Source organism: Microcaecilia unicolor, chromosome 2, assembly GCF_901765095.1.
Source record: "Microcaecilia unicolor chromosome 2, aMicUni1.1, whole genome shotgun sequence".
NCBI lineage: Eukaryota > Metazoa > Chordata > Amphibia > Gymnophiona > Siphonopidae > Microcaecilia > Microcaecilia unicolor.
In genome coordinates, this window is record NC_044032.1 from 354,934,603 (window position 1) to 354,952,591 (window position 17,989).

The 17,989-nt window shown below is 42.2% G+C and overlaps 1 protein-coding gene across 1 annotated transcript in view; it reads left to right on the forward strand.

Annotated features, from left to right (window-relative positions):
* Positions 1–17,989, forward strand: part of TNKS (tankyrase) — a 505,381-nt gene that overhangs the window by 405,397 nt on the left and 81,995 nt on the right. The window contains exons 19-20 of the mRNA XM_030194488.1: positions 4,627–4,864; positions 10,446–10,528. Of these exons, the coding sequence (XP_030050348.1) occupies positions 4,627–4,864; positions 10,446–10,528 (321 nt within the window). The remainder of the gene's footprint in view (positions 1–4,626; positions 4,865–10,445; positions 10,529–17,989) is intronic.

A 17,989-nucleotide genomic window follows, 5' to 3' on the forward strand; every position in this document is an offset into this window, starting at 1 on the left:
GAGGGTTTTAGATTTGTTAGGAACTGGGCAACATTCTGGGGCAGGGGGAGCCTATTCCGAATGGATGGGCTCCACCTTAACCAAGGTGGGACCAGGCTGCTGGCATTGGCATTTAAAAAGGAGATAGATCAGCTTTTAAACTAGAAACGGGGGGGGGGGGGGGGGGGGAGGCCGACAGTCGCTCAAAAGCGCATGGTTCGGGATAAGGTATCTTTCAAAGATGTCACCAAAACAGGGGAGATATCCTAATAGGTTTCAAAAGAGACCGTAGTAGATCAAGTGTCCTTAAATTAAAAATAAAAATCAGACAAAGATTGCAAATTAATACTGTCAAGTACTAAGCATCATGTAAATAGGAACAACAAACATACTTTGAAATATCTATATGTGAATGCCAGGAGTCTAAGAAATAAGATGGGAGAGTTAGAATATATTGCACTAAATGAAAAATTAGATATAATAGGCATCTCTGAGACCTGGTGGAAGGAGGATAACCAGTGGGACACTGTCATACCGGGGTACAAATTATATTGTATTGATAGGGTGGATCGAATTGGTGGAGGGGTAGCATTGTATATTAACAAGAGCCTTGAATCAAATAGATTGGAAATTCTGCAGGAAACAAAACACTTCTTGGAATCAGTGTGGATTGAAATTCCTTGTGTAAAGGGGAAAAAGATAATGATAGGAATGTACTACCATCCGCCTGGCCAGGATGAACAGACAGATGCAGAAATGTTAAAGGAAATTAGGGTCGCAAACAAACTGGGCAACACAGTAATAATGGGTGATTTCAATTATCCCGATATTGACTGGGTAAATGTAACATTGGGGCACGCTGAAATCAAGGACAGCTTTATGGAAAGAAGGAAAAATTCTAGACCTAGCCTTTAGTGGAGCCCATTATCTGGTGCGGGAGGTAATAGTGCTGGGGCCACTTGATAACAGTGATCATAATATGATCGGATTTGATATTAGCTTTGAACTAAGTACACATAGGAAATCAAATATGTTAGCGTTTAACTTTAAAAAAGGAAACTATGATAAAATGAGAAGAACAGTGAAAAAAAACCTTAGAGGAGTGACTGCAAGGGTCAAAAATTTACTTCAGGCGTGGATACTGTTCAAAAACATCCTGGAAGCCCAGGCCAAATATATTCCGTGTATTAAAAAAAAAGGACGGAAGACCAAACGACAACCAGCATGGTTAAAAAGTGAGGTGAAGGAAGCTATTAGAGCTAAAAGAAAATCCTTCAGAAAATGGAAAAAAGAACCGACTGAAAATAAGAGGAAACAGCATAAGGAATATCAAGTCAAATGCAAAGCGCTGATAAGGAAGGCTAAGAGGGACTTCGAAAAAAAGATTGCGTTGGAGGCAAATACATGTAGTAAAAAAATTTTTTTCAGGTATATTAAAAGCAGGAAGCCGGCAAAAGAATTGGTTGGACCACTAGATGACCGAGGAGTAAAAGGGGCGATCAGGTAAGACAAAGCCGTAGTGGCGAGATTAAATGAATTCTTGGCTTCCGTCTTCACCAAGGAAGATTTGGGTGGGATACCAGTGCCAGAAATGGTATTCGAAGCTGACGAGTTGGAGAAACTTAATGAATTCTCTGTAAACCTGGAGGATATAATGTGGCAGTTCATCAAACTGAAGAGTAGCAAATCTCCTGGACTGGATGGTGTTCATCCCAGAGTACTGATAGAACTGAAAAATGAGCTTGTAGAGCTATTGTTAGTAATATGTAATTTATCCTTAAAATCGAGCGTGGTACCGGAAGATTGGAGGGTGGCCAATGTAACACCGATTTTTAAAAAAGGTTCCAGAGGAGATCCGGGAAATTATAGGCCGGTGAGTCTGACGTCGGTGCCAGGCAAAATAGTAAAGACTATTAAGAACAAAATTACAGAGCATATTCAAAAGTATGGATTAATGAGACAAAGTCAACATGGATTTAGTGATGGGAAATCTTGCATCACCAATCTACTACATTTTTTGAAGGGGGTGAACAAACATGTGGATAAAGGTGAGCCGGTTGATATTGTGTATGTGGATTTTCAGAAGGCGTTTGACAAAGTACCTCATGAAAGACTCCAGAGGAAATTGGAGAGTCATGGGATAGGAGGTAGTGTTCTATTGTGGATTAAAAACTGGTTAAAAGATAGAAAACAGAGAGTAGGGTTAAATGGTCAGTATTCTCAATGGAGAAGGGTAGTTAGTGGGGTTCCCCAGGGGTCTGTGCTGGGACCGCTGCTTTTTAACATATTTATAAATGAAATATAGATGGGAGTAACTAGTGAGGGAATTAAATTTGCTGACACAAAGTTATTCAAAGTTGTTAAATCGTATGAGGATTGTGAAAAATGACGAGGACCTTACAAGACTGTGAGACTGGGCGTCTAAATGGCAGATGACGTTTAATGTGAGCAAGTGCAAAGTGATGCATGTGGGAAAGGGGAACGTGAACGGTAGCTACATAATGCAAGGTTCCACATTAGGAGTTTCTGACCATGAATGGGATCTAGGTGTCATCGTTGAGGATACGTTGAAAGCCTCTGCTCATTGTGCAGTGGCAGCTAAAAGAGCAAATAGAATGTTAGATATTACGAAAGGAATGGAAAACAAAATTGAGGACATTATAATAACTTTGTATGTCTCCATAGTGCAGCCATACCTTGAATATTGTGCGCAATTCTTGTTACCGCATCTCAAAAAAGATACAGTGGAATTAGAAAAGGTACAGAGAAGGATGACGAAAATGATAGAGGATGGAATGACTTCCCTGTGAAGAAAGGATGACGTGTCTAGGGCTCTTCCACGTGGAGAAAAGACGGCTGAGGGGAGATATGATAGAGATCTATAAAATAATGAGTGGAGTGGAACCGGTAGACATGAATCGTTTTACTCTTTTCAAAAATACTAGGACTAGGGGGCATTCAATGAATCTAATAAGTAGTAAATTTAAAACGAATTGGAGAAAATATATCTTCACTCAACGTGTAATTAAATTCTGGAATTCTTTGCCAGAGAATGTGATAAAAGCAGTTAGCTTTAGCAAGGTTTAAAAATGTTTTGGATAGCTTCCTAAAAGAAAAGACTGTAAGCCATTATTAAAATGAATTTTGGGAAAATCCACTTATTTCTAGGACAAGCAGCATAAAATGTATTGTACTGTTTTGGGATTTTGCCAGGTACTTGTAACCTGAATTGGCCACTGTTGGAAACAGGATGCTGGGCTTGATGGAGCTTCGTTCTGTCCCAGTATGGCAATACTTATGTGCTTATGTACTTTTCAGCCACTTGTTTAGAGAATCATATAGGCTTCCTCTTTCTCTTGTTTTTGTTGACTTTCATTGCGTAAAGATCAGTTGTCATATTTATAGCAGTTTTCACCTTTGACCACTGCACATCCACTTCACCCATGCCTCAGTTTCTTCTTCGGGTATTCCCCCATTTTACCAAAATCAGTACGTCTGTAATTCAGTACTTTTGAGTTTTTTTACATCCACACTCCACTTTTGCTCTTATATCAAATTATATTGTGTGATGATCACTATTACCTGACGTTCCAATCCACGTCAGGCAAGTTGAAATCTCCTAACAATAGCACCTCTCCTTTCATACCAAGGTTTTGAATATCTTCTATCAGATGCTTTGTCAGCTTCTCCATTTGTTCTGGAGGTCTGTAGATAACACCCATGTTGGATAGAGGTTCCATCTTCTCTTACCAGGACAAGTTTCCAAGTTTTATAAATGATTTGCTAACCCGCCTATCAGAGCGAATATCTAGGTGGCTTACACTCTAAAACTACATTCTAATAGTTTGACATACAAATACATTGACAATACATGAAGTACAGAGTGGAGGGGGCGAAATACAATATCTATATAGCCCAGTATGGTCATATCGCATTCATGGAAACCATTGAACCTGTCTCTGTAATAGCATCAATATCCACGTTTTCCTCAAACATCAGGGCTTGCAGATCTTGAACCTTTTTCCTTAGACTACAAGCACTTGTGCTCATTGCTTTCCATTTAGGATAATACAGTGATGTCTGCCATACTGTCATGGTAATAGCTCCCTGGCTTACTATGGTATTTAGTGGTAGCATTTTATAACACAGATACACACTTAAGCATGCAAAATGTATAGGGCTCGATTTATTAAACAGGACTTCTGTGTAGCACCTCAAAAAAGCTTGTCTAAAGTTAGCCATATAATAGCTGCTTAATATTGCCAGTTATCTATATAGCAACAACACTTACCTCTTTATGCATATATTCAGTGCTGCTGCTTTTGTGGATACAGATGCTGAACATATGTAGAATATTTAAACACCATTGCTGAGATATATGGATAGATATAGAGGCTCATTTTCAAAGCACATAGACTTACAAAGTTACATAGGTTACTTTGAAAATGAGCACCATAGATATAGCTATAGTTGACCTTGGGTTTTGAATATTGTTAATTTCCTCAGGAGTTAAATGAAAAGAGATTTCATGGTTAATTCAAGTTACAGTATAAATAAAGACAATTGTATTAATTACGGTTTTAAGTATTAAATGTCATAGTAAAAATAAAATGCTAAAAACAAGTTGTCTTTTTTTTTTTTTTTCAGGCTGATGACATCAGAGCTCTGTTAATAGATGCAATGCCTCCCGAAGCATTGCCTAGCTGTTTCAAACCTCAAGCTACTGTAGTCAGTGCCTCTATAATTTCACCAACATCTACCCCCTCCTGCCTTTCTGCTGCCAGCAGCATAGATAATCTCTCAGTTCCTTTGACAGAGCTAGCTGTTGGAGGGGCATCAAATGTAGGAGATGGAGCTGCAGGGACTGAAAGAAAAGAAGGGGAAGGTAAGGTTACTGCTAAATAAAGAGTTTTACAAATAAAATTAATTCTAATATCGATAAATAAAAGAAATGGAATAGCATGTAGAGTAGAGATTCAGATTCAGATTATTATGAATTTAAATTTCTCCAAGAGCAAGCAGGATACTTTGTCCTTATAGGTGGATGATGACTTCTGATAGAGCTTGGGATGGAGCATATAAATGAATGGGGCAATTCTGTAAATTGATGCCTCAGTTTAGACACCCCAGTACTGTTCACTTGGCACCAGTTGTATAATGGCATCTTGGCACCAAGATTCTGTTTTAGATTGGTGCCCCTATGTTTAGCTATCCCCTCTTATCCATGTCGATAGCAGATGTAAGTTGGCACACCTAATTTATTGCATTCTATAAACTACGCTCATAACTGGGAAATACACCAATGGCCTGCTTATGCTCCTCCCATGTGTATGTCCCTCTTGCAGTTAGGCACTATGGCACTTTGGCACCACCTTATAAAAAAGCAGGTATTCTCCGAGGACAGCAGGCTATATATTCTCACATACCCTCCCACCTCCCCTTGGAGACGTCTTCTATGCTATAGTATTGTACTGTTGGTCCCGTGTTGCGTAGTGAGCAGGAAGGCACTCGCGCATGCATACTGGAGCATGTCTCGCACTCCAAGAGCTCTTTGAAAAGCTTGATATAAATTCCAGACCAGGCAACTCTGAGTCGTGTTACCTAATTTTGAGAATGTATAGCCTGCTGTCCTCGGAGAATACCTGCTACAGGTAAGTATCTTCACTCTATGGAAGTTTGTGTACATTCTGGTGTATCGGGTATTTGTTAACCACAGAATCAATAGCTTGCACAGCGATTGTACCAGAACCTGGAGAAGCATTGCCTGTGCATTCCTTTCTATATGTGACTATTGGGTTATGTGTATTAGATGTGCTTATTTGGTATGACGTGTATTCTGCATATAAATATTAATGTATCATATCACATCATTTTCATCAGTCATGTGGTCAGCCATGTGATCACCTCTGCTTCTCGTTCCCCTGCTGTTTTTTTTTCAGATTGATTGTACATTTGTCTTTTAGATTGTAAGCTCCTTGAGCAGGGACTGTCCTTCCATGTTAAATTGTACAGCGCTGCGTAACCCTAGTAGCGCTTTAGAAATGTTTAGTAGTAGTAGTAGTAATTCACTATATTGTCAGCTCATCCCCTTCAATCAAATAAGCACAAATTTGTGGGTAGTTCATGCTTGCACAAGAAAAGAAATTAGCACAAAATCCTCTAACACTAACCACAGAAAAGCAAGCTAACTTTATTCCCCCTCATACCACACATTAAATTGCCAACATTAAAAGACCAAGCATTCAGCATGTTCAGGTCTTATATGCACTTGTTTGCATCTGGGTTTAGTAGCTGATGTCTTCATTACCACTGGATTTAAAAAAACATTGCACCAATGTCTACATAATTCTTTGCACAGTTTTCTTGTGTGCTAAACTCCTCTGTTCATAGGGCAACTGTTGTGGCACAAAACATTGTGCACAGAACCTATACTAAGTTGTGCGTTAAGCTTCCTATGATGGAGATATACAAGGCTCTGACAGTCTTTGGTCCACATATTAACATCTCATTTTTGTTTGGAAATGGATTCATGATTAGAGAATGACACGGGGACAGGATGGGGACAGAGCCCTGAGGATGGGGACAAACTTTGTCCCTGTGTCACTTTCTACTTTGAAGCCTGTTAATGAACTGGACTGTTATTTATGTTTGTTTGCAGACAATATTTTTATTTTTTGGAAAAACAAGCAAACATGTTGGCCACAGCCTACAAATTTTGCATGGGGGTTCCTGTACATCATGCTACCAGCACATCTTCTATTGCAGGAGGGACTGTGGAAGACAGAAGAGCTAGACTGAATCCTGAGATCGTTGATGACTTTTTTTTTTTTTTTTTTAACATTTGTACCCCGCGCTTTCCCACTCATGGCAGGCTCAATGCGGCTTACATATTATATACAGGTATTTATTTGTACCTGGGGCAATGGAGGGTTAAGTGACTTGCCCAGAGTCACAAGGAGCTGCCTGTGCCTGAAGTGGGAATTGAACTCAGTTCCCCAGGACCAAAGTCCACCACTCTAACCACTAGGCCACTCCTCCCCTAAAACACCATCTCTCAACTGGGAAAGATAAAATACTTCTAACCCAGGCGATAAACTTGCTTTTTCTTCACCAAGCTGTGCTGCTATACTGGTCTCCTACTATCTGCTGGAGACTGAAAATACAGAAATGCTGGAGAGCTGATGGCTGAACAGGAATTTATATAGGGTGCTGGTGGTAGGGTAAGAAAACCCATTCATAAGGGCTGGTCTGGTGGATGAAAGGAAATCATGCTACAAACAGTGTACATGAAACATCAAGATACAACAGGATGAAGATGAGAGAAGACATATGTCTGATGTCAAACTGAGAAAGCATCCATCTAAAGGACAAAAGAGGATGAGCACTGCTGAAAAAGTAGGGCAACTTGTAATAGTTACCAGATACAAACAAGTTCACTTTTATCAGCATCTAAAAATTTTCTTGAATATGATCTCATTTTCCATTTTTTAAATCCATACAAATGGGAAATCTGTGATGCAAATAAATAGCCACTCATATGGGCCTGTGAAAACTGATGTTGAACCAAATTTCCAATTCCTATGGGAAGTAGTAAGATGCAAGCCTCTTCATTTTAGTTAGAAACCAAATGATGTCCAAACATATGCATCTGCCCTTATCTAGAAAGATTGTGAGAAGAGTTTCACTGGGTGCTCATGCGGTCTTCTGTAACAGATAAATAACTTTCTTTCTCCATGTGAAAGAAAAATGTGGAGTTATTGAAAAGAAAATGACACATACTAAGTACTTGAGAAAAAGAAAATTCCAAAACATTTTGTTGTTTTACAATAACATACCACAATACAGATTAAAAAATCATAACAGTGCTTCGTAGGGCATATTTCTCCCCTCTATGGCATACAGAGCGGGTTGTATTTTGTACCCCTGGACATTTTAACAGGGTGGATTAGGATTCCTTGGGGTAGTAGAAGTCAACTATTGTTGGGGTTGGAAGGGTCGAGGGTGGTGGTGGGAGGGTTTATTATAGCTTCTTGTTGTTGTTGTTGTTTTCTATTTGTAATTTATACATAGCAGTTGCACATCATATTCCTTTTTATACTTTAATAAAAAGATTTATTGTAAAATCATAAGTGTTGGAGGCTTCTGCAGATGAGAACAGAGCCGACAGGGATGGGATGGGGATGAAGACAGAACCCATGGGGACAGGGACAGATTTTATCCCTGTGTCATTCTCTATTCATGATGCAACATTAGATTTGGGGAGGCTGTTTTGAGGAATCTCTTTAAGATATAGAATCCAATTCCACCCACCTATAGCCCTGTACACACCAACACAAAAGGTCTGGTTGGCAACAAAAACATGAGTTATTGTTTTTCTGTCCATGGGCTTTTTCAATACTTCTATCTTCCTTCTCAAGGAGTTGACTTCCTAGTTTTTATACCAAATGAGGTGTATCTGTGAGGTAATGTCATTGTGGGAAATGGCATGTATTGTGGCACTCTAGAAAGATCTGAACTCCTAAGAGGTTGATTAATTTTCTCCATTCTGAGATCTGTCAGATGTCATCCACCTGTGTACATTCTTGCAGATATGTAATATGCAAGTTAAGTGGATATTTTCAGAATAGCACTTTGCATATTGGTACACTAGTAAAAAAGGCCCGTTTCTGACACACATGAAACGGGCGCTAGCAAGGTTTTCCTCAGAGTGTGTATGTTTGGGAGAGTGTATGTGAGAGTGACTGTTTGAGAGTCAGAGTGAAAGTGTGAGTGTGTGAGAGAGAGAGAGTGAGTCTCTCCCTGAGCCCTGCCCTCCCAATCCATGGCCATCCATGTTTCTCTGTCACCTGCCCCCTCCATTCATCCCTATCCTGCATTTCCCCTCTCTGCCTGAGGCCTGCCCTGCAATCCATATCCATCCATGCCCATCTGTCCCCTCCATTCATCCCTATCCAGCAGTTCCCCTCTCCCTGAGTCCTGCCCTTCCAATCCATGCCCATCCATGCTCCTCTGTCACCTGGCCCCTCCATTCATCACTATCCAGCAATTGCCCTCTCTCCCTTAGGCCTGACCTGCAATCCATATCCATCCATGCCCATCTGTCCCCTCTATTCATCCCTATCCAGCAATTTCCCTCTCTCCCTGAGTCCTGCCCTCCCAATCCATGCCCATCCATGCTCCTCTGTCCCCTGCCCCCTCCATTCATCCATTTCCAGCAATTCCCCTCTCTCCATGGGCACTGCCCCCTCCATTCATCCCTATCCAGCATTTCCCCTCTCTGCCTGAGGCCTGCCCTGCAATCCATATCCATCCATGCCCATCTGTCCCCTCCATTCATCCCTATCCAGCAAGTCCCCTCTCCCTGAGTCCTGCCCTTCCAATCCATGCCCATCCATGCTCCTCTGTCATCTGGCCCCTCCATTCATCCCTATCCAGCAATTGCCCTCTCTGCCTGAGGCCTGCCCTGCAATCCATATCCATCCATGCCCATCTGTCCCCTCTATTCATCCCTATCCAGCAATTTCCCTCTCTCCCTGAGTCCTGCCCTCCCAATCCATGCCCATCCATGCTCCTCTGTCCCTTGCCCCCTCCATTCATCCCTTTTCAGCAATTTCCCTCTTTCCCTGAGCCCTGCCCTCCCAATCCATGCTCCTCTGTCCCCTGCTGCCTCCATTCATCCTTTTCCAGCAAGTCCCCTCTCTCCTTTCCATGGCCCCCCCTCGCATCCATGCTCCTCTCTCTCCCATGTCCCAGCCTGGCCCGCCCTCTTCTCCCCCCCCCCCCCCCCCTTCGCATCCATGCATCCCTTTTTTGTTTTTTTTATTCTTTTTAACTTTACCTCCGTGGCGTTTCCGGCAGCGAAGCGTCAGGGAAGGAGGCGGCGCTCCCGACGTCTAGCTTTCCCTTCGCTGTGTTCCGCCTTTTTTTGAAGGCGGAACACAGCGAAGGGAAGGCTAGACGTTGGGAGCGCCGCCTCCTTCCCTGACGCTTCGCTTCCGGATTTGTTTGTTTAGACGCGAGGGCGGGGCAGAGACGGCTGGGTGGCTTCACACCACGAACACCACGAACCCTACAGCCAGGGACTCAGGGAGTGACGTCAGATGGCTTCAGAACGTTGTCCTCATTAGAACGTTCACGGTGCGTTTTATTATATTAGATATGTTCATAGGTGCACACGTGTATACATGAACGCTAGTACTCTAAACATTTATATGTGTAACATGCATACAAATGTGAGCACTTAGGTTATAGAATTGCCCATTTTATGTGCTATATTTTTCTGACATCATTTATGAAGTATTTGTAGCTGTTTTTTCTAGTTGGTCTTTTATCCTTTGAAGTCAGATTTTGAGGCTAAGGTCATCATAAAGTTCGTAATGGTCTACAATACATTGTGTTGCAATATGGTTAAACATTTCTCTTTGTTGAACGTCCAGTGTGAGAAGTTGGTGTTTCTTTTGTTACAGTCACTGTTCTTGACATGAACATCAATCAGTTCCTGAAAAGTCTTGGTCTGGAACACCTTCGGGATATTTTTGAAACAGAACAGGTAAGGATAAAAGGCAAAACTGCTATCTCTGTATACATCTACATGTTTACTGAAATTCAGCAATCATAAGCTTATAAGGAACAGAAATGGAGGATGAGAAACAAGTTTTGAGTTCATCTTGATTGTTTCAATACTGCCTTATGAAAAAGAATGTTGAAGATGTTTCAGAAGGATATGGAAGTGTTCTCACTTACAAGTAGTTTTTGGCCACTGATTTGGGAGATGCAAAACAGAAGGTAGTATATTGTATTTTCTTTTCTAGCTCCAGTAATTTCTGCAAAGGTTGGAGACGTAATTCAAAATCATTATCTTTAAAGTGGGCATAATACCATTTCAAGTTTAGGATGCTAAAATTAGTATCATTGCACCTAATAAGACCACAGTATTAAAAAAAGAGTCTATTTGTCAGGAAAACACATACATTTTAGATTCTAGATGTTCAATCTGAGTTCACTGTTCCTTGATACAAGCACAATCCTGTCATGGCTGAACTCTCATCTTGACACAACTAGGAAACAAGTATTCTTAGCAAGCTTATAATTAATTGAATTTATAAGGAGGAAAAAAGCCTCAAGAAGCACCTTCACCCTGCATAAAACTAGCGGGTGGAGGGCTGGGACTTCTTCATCATCGGCAAAAACCTAATTATTCTTAACTGCCTTTCTTGTCTACATCAATTTATGACACTCTGATAATTTGTCAAGCTTGCATTCTGTTTGATTGACATAAGAAGTACTTATCTTCAGAGATCATTCTTTTCTCTATGGCTCTTCCGTGCTTCTGGTCGTGGTCGACGTCGGCCTCCGTTTCGCAACTGCTGCCTCAGAACCACCAGCCAAAATTTCTGCCAAACAAACAAAACAAAACTCAGGCTTGAAACATTCTTATACCCAACTTTCCACCTAGCAGGTACAGACCTCTGCTTACTTTCCGTTCAGTCTGCTGACGGATGCATAAAGAGCCGGCTTTCAGTTCAAACATGGCGGCTATTTCTACTCACTGTGATGTCACACGCTGACAATTCTCCTCCAATCAGAACTCAACTTACACGGAGCTGATTCATCTCTGGATTAGAAGAAAAATCAAAAGAAATGGACCCATTCAATGGCTGAACTCTCCACATCAGGTAATACTTATAAAGGAACTCTTCCTCCCTCTTGGAGGTCTGTGCAATCAAATGCATTCCACTAGGGCAGGAGTTCTCAACCCAGTCCTCAGGACACACCTAGCCACTGAGGTTTTCAGGATACCCACAATGAATGTGCATGAGATAGATTTGCATGCAATGGAAGTTATTCTCAGGCATTTTCATTGTGGGTAAGCTGAAAATCTGAGTGCTAGGTGTGTCCCAAGGACTGGGTTGAGAACCTTTGCAGTAGAGAGAGGAGGGCAGGGATTTATTCCACATATTTCCTGATTCCAAAGACGACTTGTAACTGAAAATCTTTATATTCCAGAGGGGGATATTAAGGAATCTGAAAGAGGAAAGGTTGGCATTCAAGAATTTGCTAGCCCCCAGGGTTAAGAGAAGAATGATATATATATATATATATATATATATATATATATATATATATATATATATATATGAATACTTAAGCTAACCATGTGGGGCCACTAGGGTACCCTTGAGATATGGGAAAAGGGCTGAGCATTCAGCAGAGAGAAGAAATTTTCTTGCGAACTTCCAAGTTGTAGTTGACTTGGGGAAGGGGGGGCAGGTGGAACATGGGTATAAAATGTTGATTTTTTAAAATCTAAATTGAAGCTTAATAGTTATGACAAAAGTAATAAGATCAGTAAGCAATTACTAGTCAAATTATGGAGATTGCTGACCGAGAGGACAGTTTTTCGCGTGCAGTCATAGTCTGGTGTCTTAATCAAGGATTCTTCAGCTATTTGGGAACAGTTTAGTGAATTTTATCAGGCTCTCTACACAAGGGATGAGACTATTCAAGATTCTGACATTCAGGCTTACTTGGAGCGAGTGGATCTCCCTGTTGTGGCACCAGTTGATCCAATTCATGCACTGGATGATGGAAAGCAGTCATGCCAGGAATCAAATAAACCCAACTCTTCAAGAAAACTCCAGAGACCCTTAGCATTAACCCTGTTGTCAGCAGATATAGTACGATCCAAGTCATGTTTCAGAGAGGCGTTAAAATCACCACCCAAGATGAGCTTCCCCCCCCCAACCCTCACACACAAGCTCCTGGAATGGCGCTGGACAGACTTATGAAAAGGGACCTGACTTGTGTTGGGAGCATAGATAGAACCAAACGTTAATTCACAACCATCCAATGTCACTCATGCAACAACATAACGCCCTGCAGGGTCATGTTTCACTTGGTGTACAGACACCACCAAACAGTTGTGAAACAAAAGATCTACCCCACATTTCTTAGACTTAGTGACATCAGAGGCGAAAATCATTGTAGAGTCCTGCGGATGACAAAAGTATTTCATGATCCTTCTTAAAATTAATTTCTTGCAACATCACAACATGAGGAACTAACCTAGACAATTCCTGAGACAGCAGTTGACGTTTCTGCGGTACATTAAGACCCTTAACATTTGCAGGTCAAAATGGACAGCCGAGCCATCTTAACAAGATTCCAGAAACAATTCTAGTAATAAGGTAAAGGGCAGAAAAACAACAAACATAATAGAACATGGTGATATAGAAAACAATACTCAAACCCTGCCCACCCCCCCACCCCCCCCCACCCCCCACACACCTATATAACTGAACCCACATCAATCAAGGTTATTGGGATAAAATCCCAGTGAAGCCAAAGACCCCACAGCCCCCCCCCCCCCAAAAAAAAAAAAAAAAAACAAACCCAACCCACATTCACAAATCAGCAGCACAGAAACTCACTCAACCCAAGAAATATGGCCACACTTAAAAACTACTTTTTGGCCCTACTAAAAACCTGTCACCACTGCTTCACTTTATCTCGCACCACACGATCAACCACTGCAGTAGGTAAATCTGTTATCACTAAGCCAGAGTCATGCAAAATGGACCAGGCTGTAAACACCATATGCACTCTGTGGTGTTTACCAGCTGCTGAGAAACACTGTGCAAAAGGGAAAGCCCAGCAATATTTAAGGCTATTAGCCACAAGCACATCCAAAGCAGATTTCATAGCCTTATGCTGCTGCAGGGTGTAAGCAGAGACAGCCTGAAACACCAACACAGATGAATCATTGAAAGATAATCTATCCTTCTGCCGCGCAAGTAACAGGATGTGCTCCTTGTCTGGAAACTTAGTGAAATATACTGTAATATCTCTAGGCTTGTTATTCAAGGCCTTCCCCAAGGCCCTAAGAGCACACTCAATATCAGGAATAGCGGAATCAGACTCCCCCCACTCAAAGGTTTGCTACATAGTTCTCTCACCAGATGAACATCATCTTGGTCAGCAGCTTCAGGCACACCTCTAAAGCACAAATTTTTCCTCCTAACCTGATTTTCGAGGACATTCAAATTATATTGTACTTCCTCCAACTGAGTGGCAAAACCATCCCCATACTCACACACTTGCTGAATAGCGTCAGCTTGCTCATCCTCCACACGTGCTCCTATGGCTTTCATGTCACTATGCAGATTCTCAATGCGGTCCACAATATCACTCTTCATGGCCAACAATTCTTTCCGAAAGTACTGCTTGAAAGAGTGATCCCGGGAAGACCGAGCACCAACTGCAGAGCAGTTGTTCCATGCTTCTTCTCTGCCCCGGAACAGGTTACTTCCTGTTCCGGGGCAGAGAAGAAGCATGAAACAACGGAGGACAGGCGCACGCGGCACCCCCCCCCCCCCCCCAGCAGCGTGCACCCGGGGGGGTTCCTTCGCAGGGGGTGTCCTTTCGCCGGGTGGGGGGGGGGGTCCGCGCTGCATCTGGGGGGGGGGGCGCTGCACCCGGGGGCGGGGCGCATCGGGTGTCAACCCCCCTAGGAACGCCACTGTCTCCAGCATAGCAAAGGCATCCAAATTGTAAACTTCAGACCAACAACTTAACTTGAGTCCACTTCAATTGTGGTCACAGTAGCCAACAAGTCTTCTCATTCAGTTTTGCTACTGTACCAGAACAGCCATATATTTCTCAAAAAGATGGTTAACTTTGTCAAGGTGTAATTGTAAAGATCTTCCTTGTACTAAGTATTATTAAAAAGGCATGCAGCAAGAGTCTGTCTCATGAGTATTACTCCTGTGCAGTGAAACTCATTCCTCTTAAAATCTAATAGTGTATCTACTTTCTACCTCAGGTTCTGAACGGCAAGGTGTGGGCATTCTCTGCCTTCCTCTTTCCCATATTCAGAGATCTCTCAATATGGACTAGAGAACTACCCAGACCCCTGACTTCATCTCCGGGGAATTTCCTTGAAAGGAAAGGCAGTATTGCACAATAATTCCTTCCTACTCTTTTCCTCTTCCTGCTCAGAACAAATTTCTGTATGAAGATATTTCTTACCTAAGGTTCATTCAGCGCATGCCCAAAGGGGGGTTCCCTTTTGTGTTCAACATGAAGCAGAACCTTGCTCATATGTCTTTGATTACTGTGGCCATTGGTGCTTCTATGTATCTTAAGAAACCATTCTGATACATGGCCAGTTTCATTTATGGCAACTTCTACTAACAATTCAGCCTTTCTCTAAAAAAGAAGGGCTTAAAGTACAAAGTTTAATTGTCACTTTTTTTTTTCCAATCATGCTGGCTTTCTTGTTTTTCAGTAATGGTAAATGAACTATAGAGAGTTTTCCAATACATTGGCTGATAAAGATACCAAGCTACTGGATAGATTGGGCAAAAATGTATTTCAGGATGCAATGTTCGGGTTCCTCTTTCCCACATGCATCACTTTGCACTTGCTCATGTTAAACATAATCTGCCATTTGGATGCCCAGTCTCCCAGTCCCGTAAGGTCGTCTTGCAATTTTTCACAATCCTCTTGGTAATAAGGGCTCCCATGCTAACCCGGCGGTAACCAGGCATCACATGGTAATGCCCAATTACCCCCAGGTTACCACCACACAAGCCATTTCTGGGGGTTTTCTTTTTCCCCTGGAAATGGCGTGCTCTCTGGGCAGGACTACCACCGGTGGCTGCATTGGGCTAGCGGTAGTCCCGAAAGAGCGAGTGGTAAGACCGCGTTGGGCTTACCGCCACTCTGTAAAAGGGCTCCTTAGGTAGTTTGAAGGTCTGCAGGTATTTCGCTTTGATTAGGTTCATCTGTACCTGTTGCAGCTGTACTATGAGCAGAGTCTGCACAAGAAAGTACTTCTGCAAATTAGAAAAGACACATCTCTTTAAGCAAGCCTACCCAAACGTCCCAACTTAACACTATATCCCACCCACTAAACTCCAGCTCCGAAGATGACTATACTCTAAACCATGTCTCCCAACTCCTTATACTTGTCCCTAGTCCTCTCGCCTCCTTCCCTATACCATACCCCTCCCAATTCTCTTTCCTTTGTTTATCTTGCCTTGTTTACCATTCCATGTTTATTCACATACTCTTAAACCTTACCTTTACTAGGTCTACATCAATTATTTTATTCTCCATATAATACTCTGTAATTCTACTTACTATGTAAGCCGCATTGAACCTGCTGTTTGTGGGAAAGCGCAGGGTATAAGTGTAATAAAATAAATGTTATCTGCATAGATTGCAACCCATTAGTTCTGTACAGTTCACTACATGGATGCCATATTCCAAGTTTCAAGTTTATTAGTAGTCTTCTATACTGCCCTATGGCAAGGCCTTCAGGGTGGTTTACAAAAGTTGTTTATATGTTAGGAAAAGAGAAGAGTGATAGACGGAAGAAGAGAAAGAGGCGGGGAGGGAGAATGCCATGAACATACAGGAAAGAGGATCAGAGAGGTGAAGGGGAGAAAGTCATGTACTGTCTAAGCAGGGTCGCTCACCTGTGAAGTCCCTAGGGGTGAGGAGAGAGACTAAACTAGAGTGTTTCCAGAGAGATCAAAAGTGTTTCTGAAAAGATGAGTTTTAAGGGAGGCATGAAATTTGGTGTGGTTGGCCAGAGAGTGTAGAAATTCCCAGTTACAGTCTGAACAGGTAGCTATACTTAGAGGCAGATGAACATGACACTCTCATACTTGGTATCTGATGCATTCAATTCCTTTTTGAGAATATCGACTTCGCCCATTGCCTCCAAAAGAGTAACTTGACATTATGCTTCTAGCCGCGAGAGAATGCAACCAAAGCAGGAAGCATCTGTACAACAAAAACAACTATCTCCTTTTTGACACTCCTTGTCAGTAAAAGCCAGTTTACTTTCAGAATCTCTATCCTCTCAGGTAGTGCTCTTTCTTCAAATGGATGAAAATTGCAACTGATTCCTAGGTTCTTAGCATTGTCAAAAACAATGGCGTAGCCAGACTTGACATTTTGGGTGGGCCCACAGCTGCTGTGGGTGGAAACTGTGGGTCCTTCTATTCCTATTCCTCCAATCCATTCTTGTAGCCCGAAATCAGCCTACCCTTCCCTTTCCTACTCCCCCAGCCATGTAGCCCAGCATCAGTCCTACCCTTTCGTACCCTCCATCCCTCCCTGTAGCTAGCATCAGCCCTACCATACCCCATTGTGTGGCATCAGCCCTGCCCTACCCCATAGTGTGGCATAAGCTCTTGCGAGAGGGGACATCATGATGTTGAACAAGGAAGGCGAAAGGGGAGAGCCTTGAGGGACCACACAGCGAGACTTTCAAGACGGCGAGATAGAGGACTGGACTTTGACCCGATAGGATCGGCATGACAGGAATTCCCGAAACCAATCCAATGCAGGGCCTCTGACACCATGTTCCACTAGTAACATAAGGAGGAGATTGTGGTCAACCATGTCGAATGCGCTTTTATGGTGTCTTCAAGGAGGAGATTGTGGTCAACCATGTCGAATGCGCTTTTATGGTGTCTTCCACTCTTGTTGTTTGATTACTGACTATATGTGGAAGATTTGTTTTCCTGATTTTGCTCTTTTTGCGCATAAAATAGGACAAGGGGTTTCAACCCAGTCCTCAGGGCACTCCCAGCCAGTCATGGCTTTTAGGATATCCCCATTGAATTCAGTGGGGATATCCTAAAAACCCTGACTGACTGGGTGTGCCCTGAGGACTGGGTTGAAAACCTCTGGAATACAGGGCCAAAATTAAAATACTGATCATGACCCACAAGGCTCTACAACAGTACCCCTAGTTATCTAGCTGTGTTGCGAATTCTTTGCATTCCAACACAGTCTTTGTTCTTTAAATGACTACAGAATCCTGAGTGCACCCGATCCCATCTAAATGACTACAGAAAAAAAATAGATAAATGAAAGCAGATAAAGACTATATGGCCTATCCAGTCTGCCACCCATGCCATCTACTATACCTTCTTCTCTGTTAAAGATCCTATATACTTGTGCCAAGCTTTCTTGAATTCAGATAGTTTTTGTC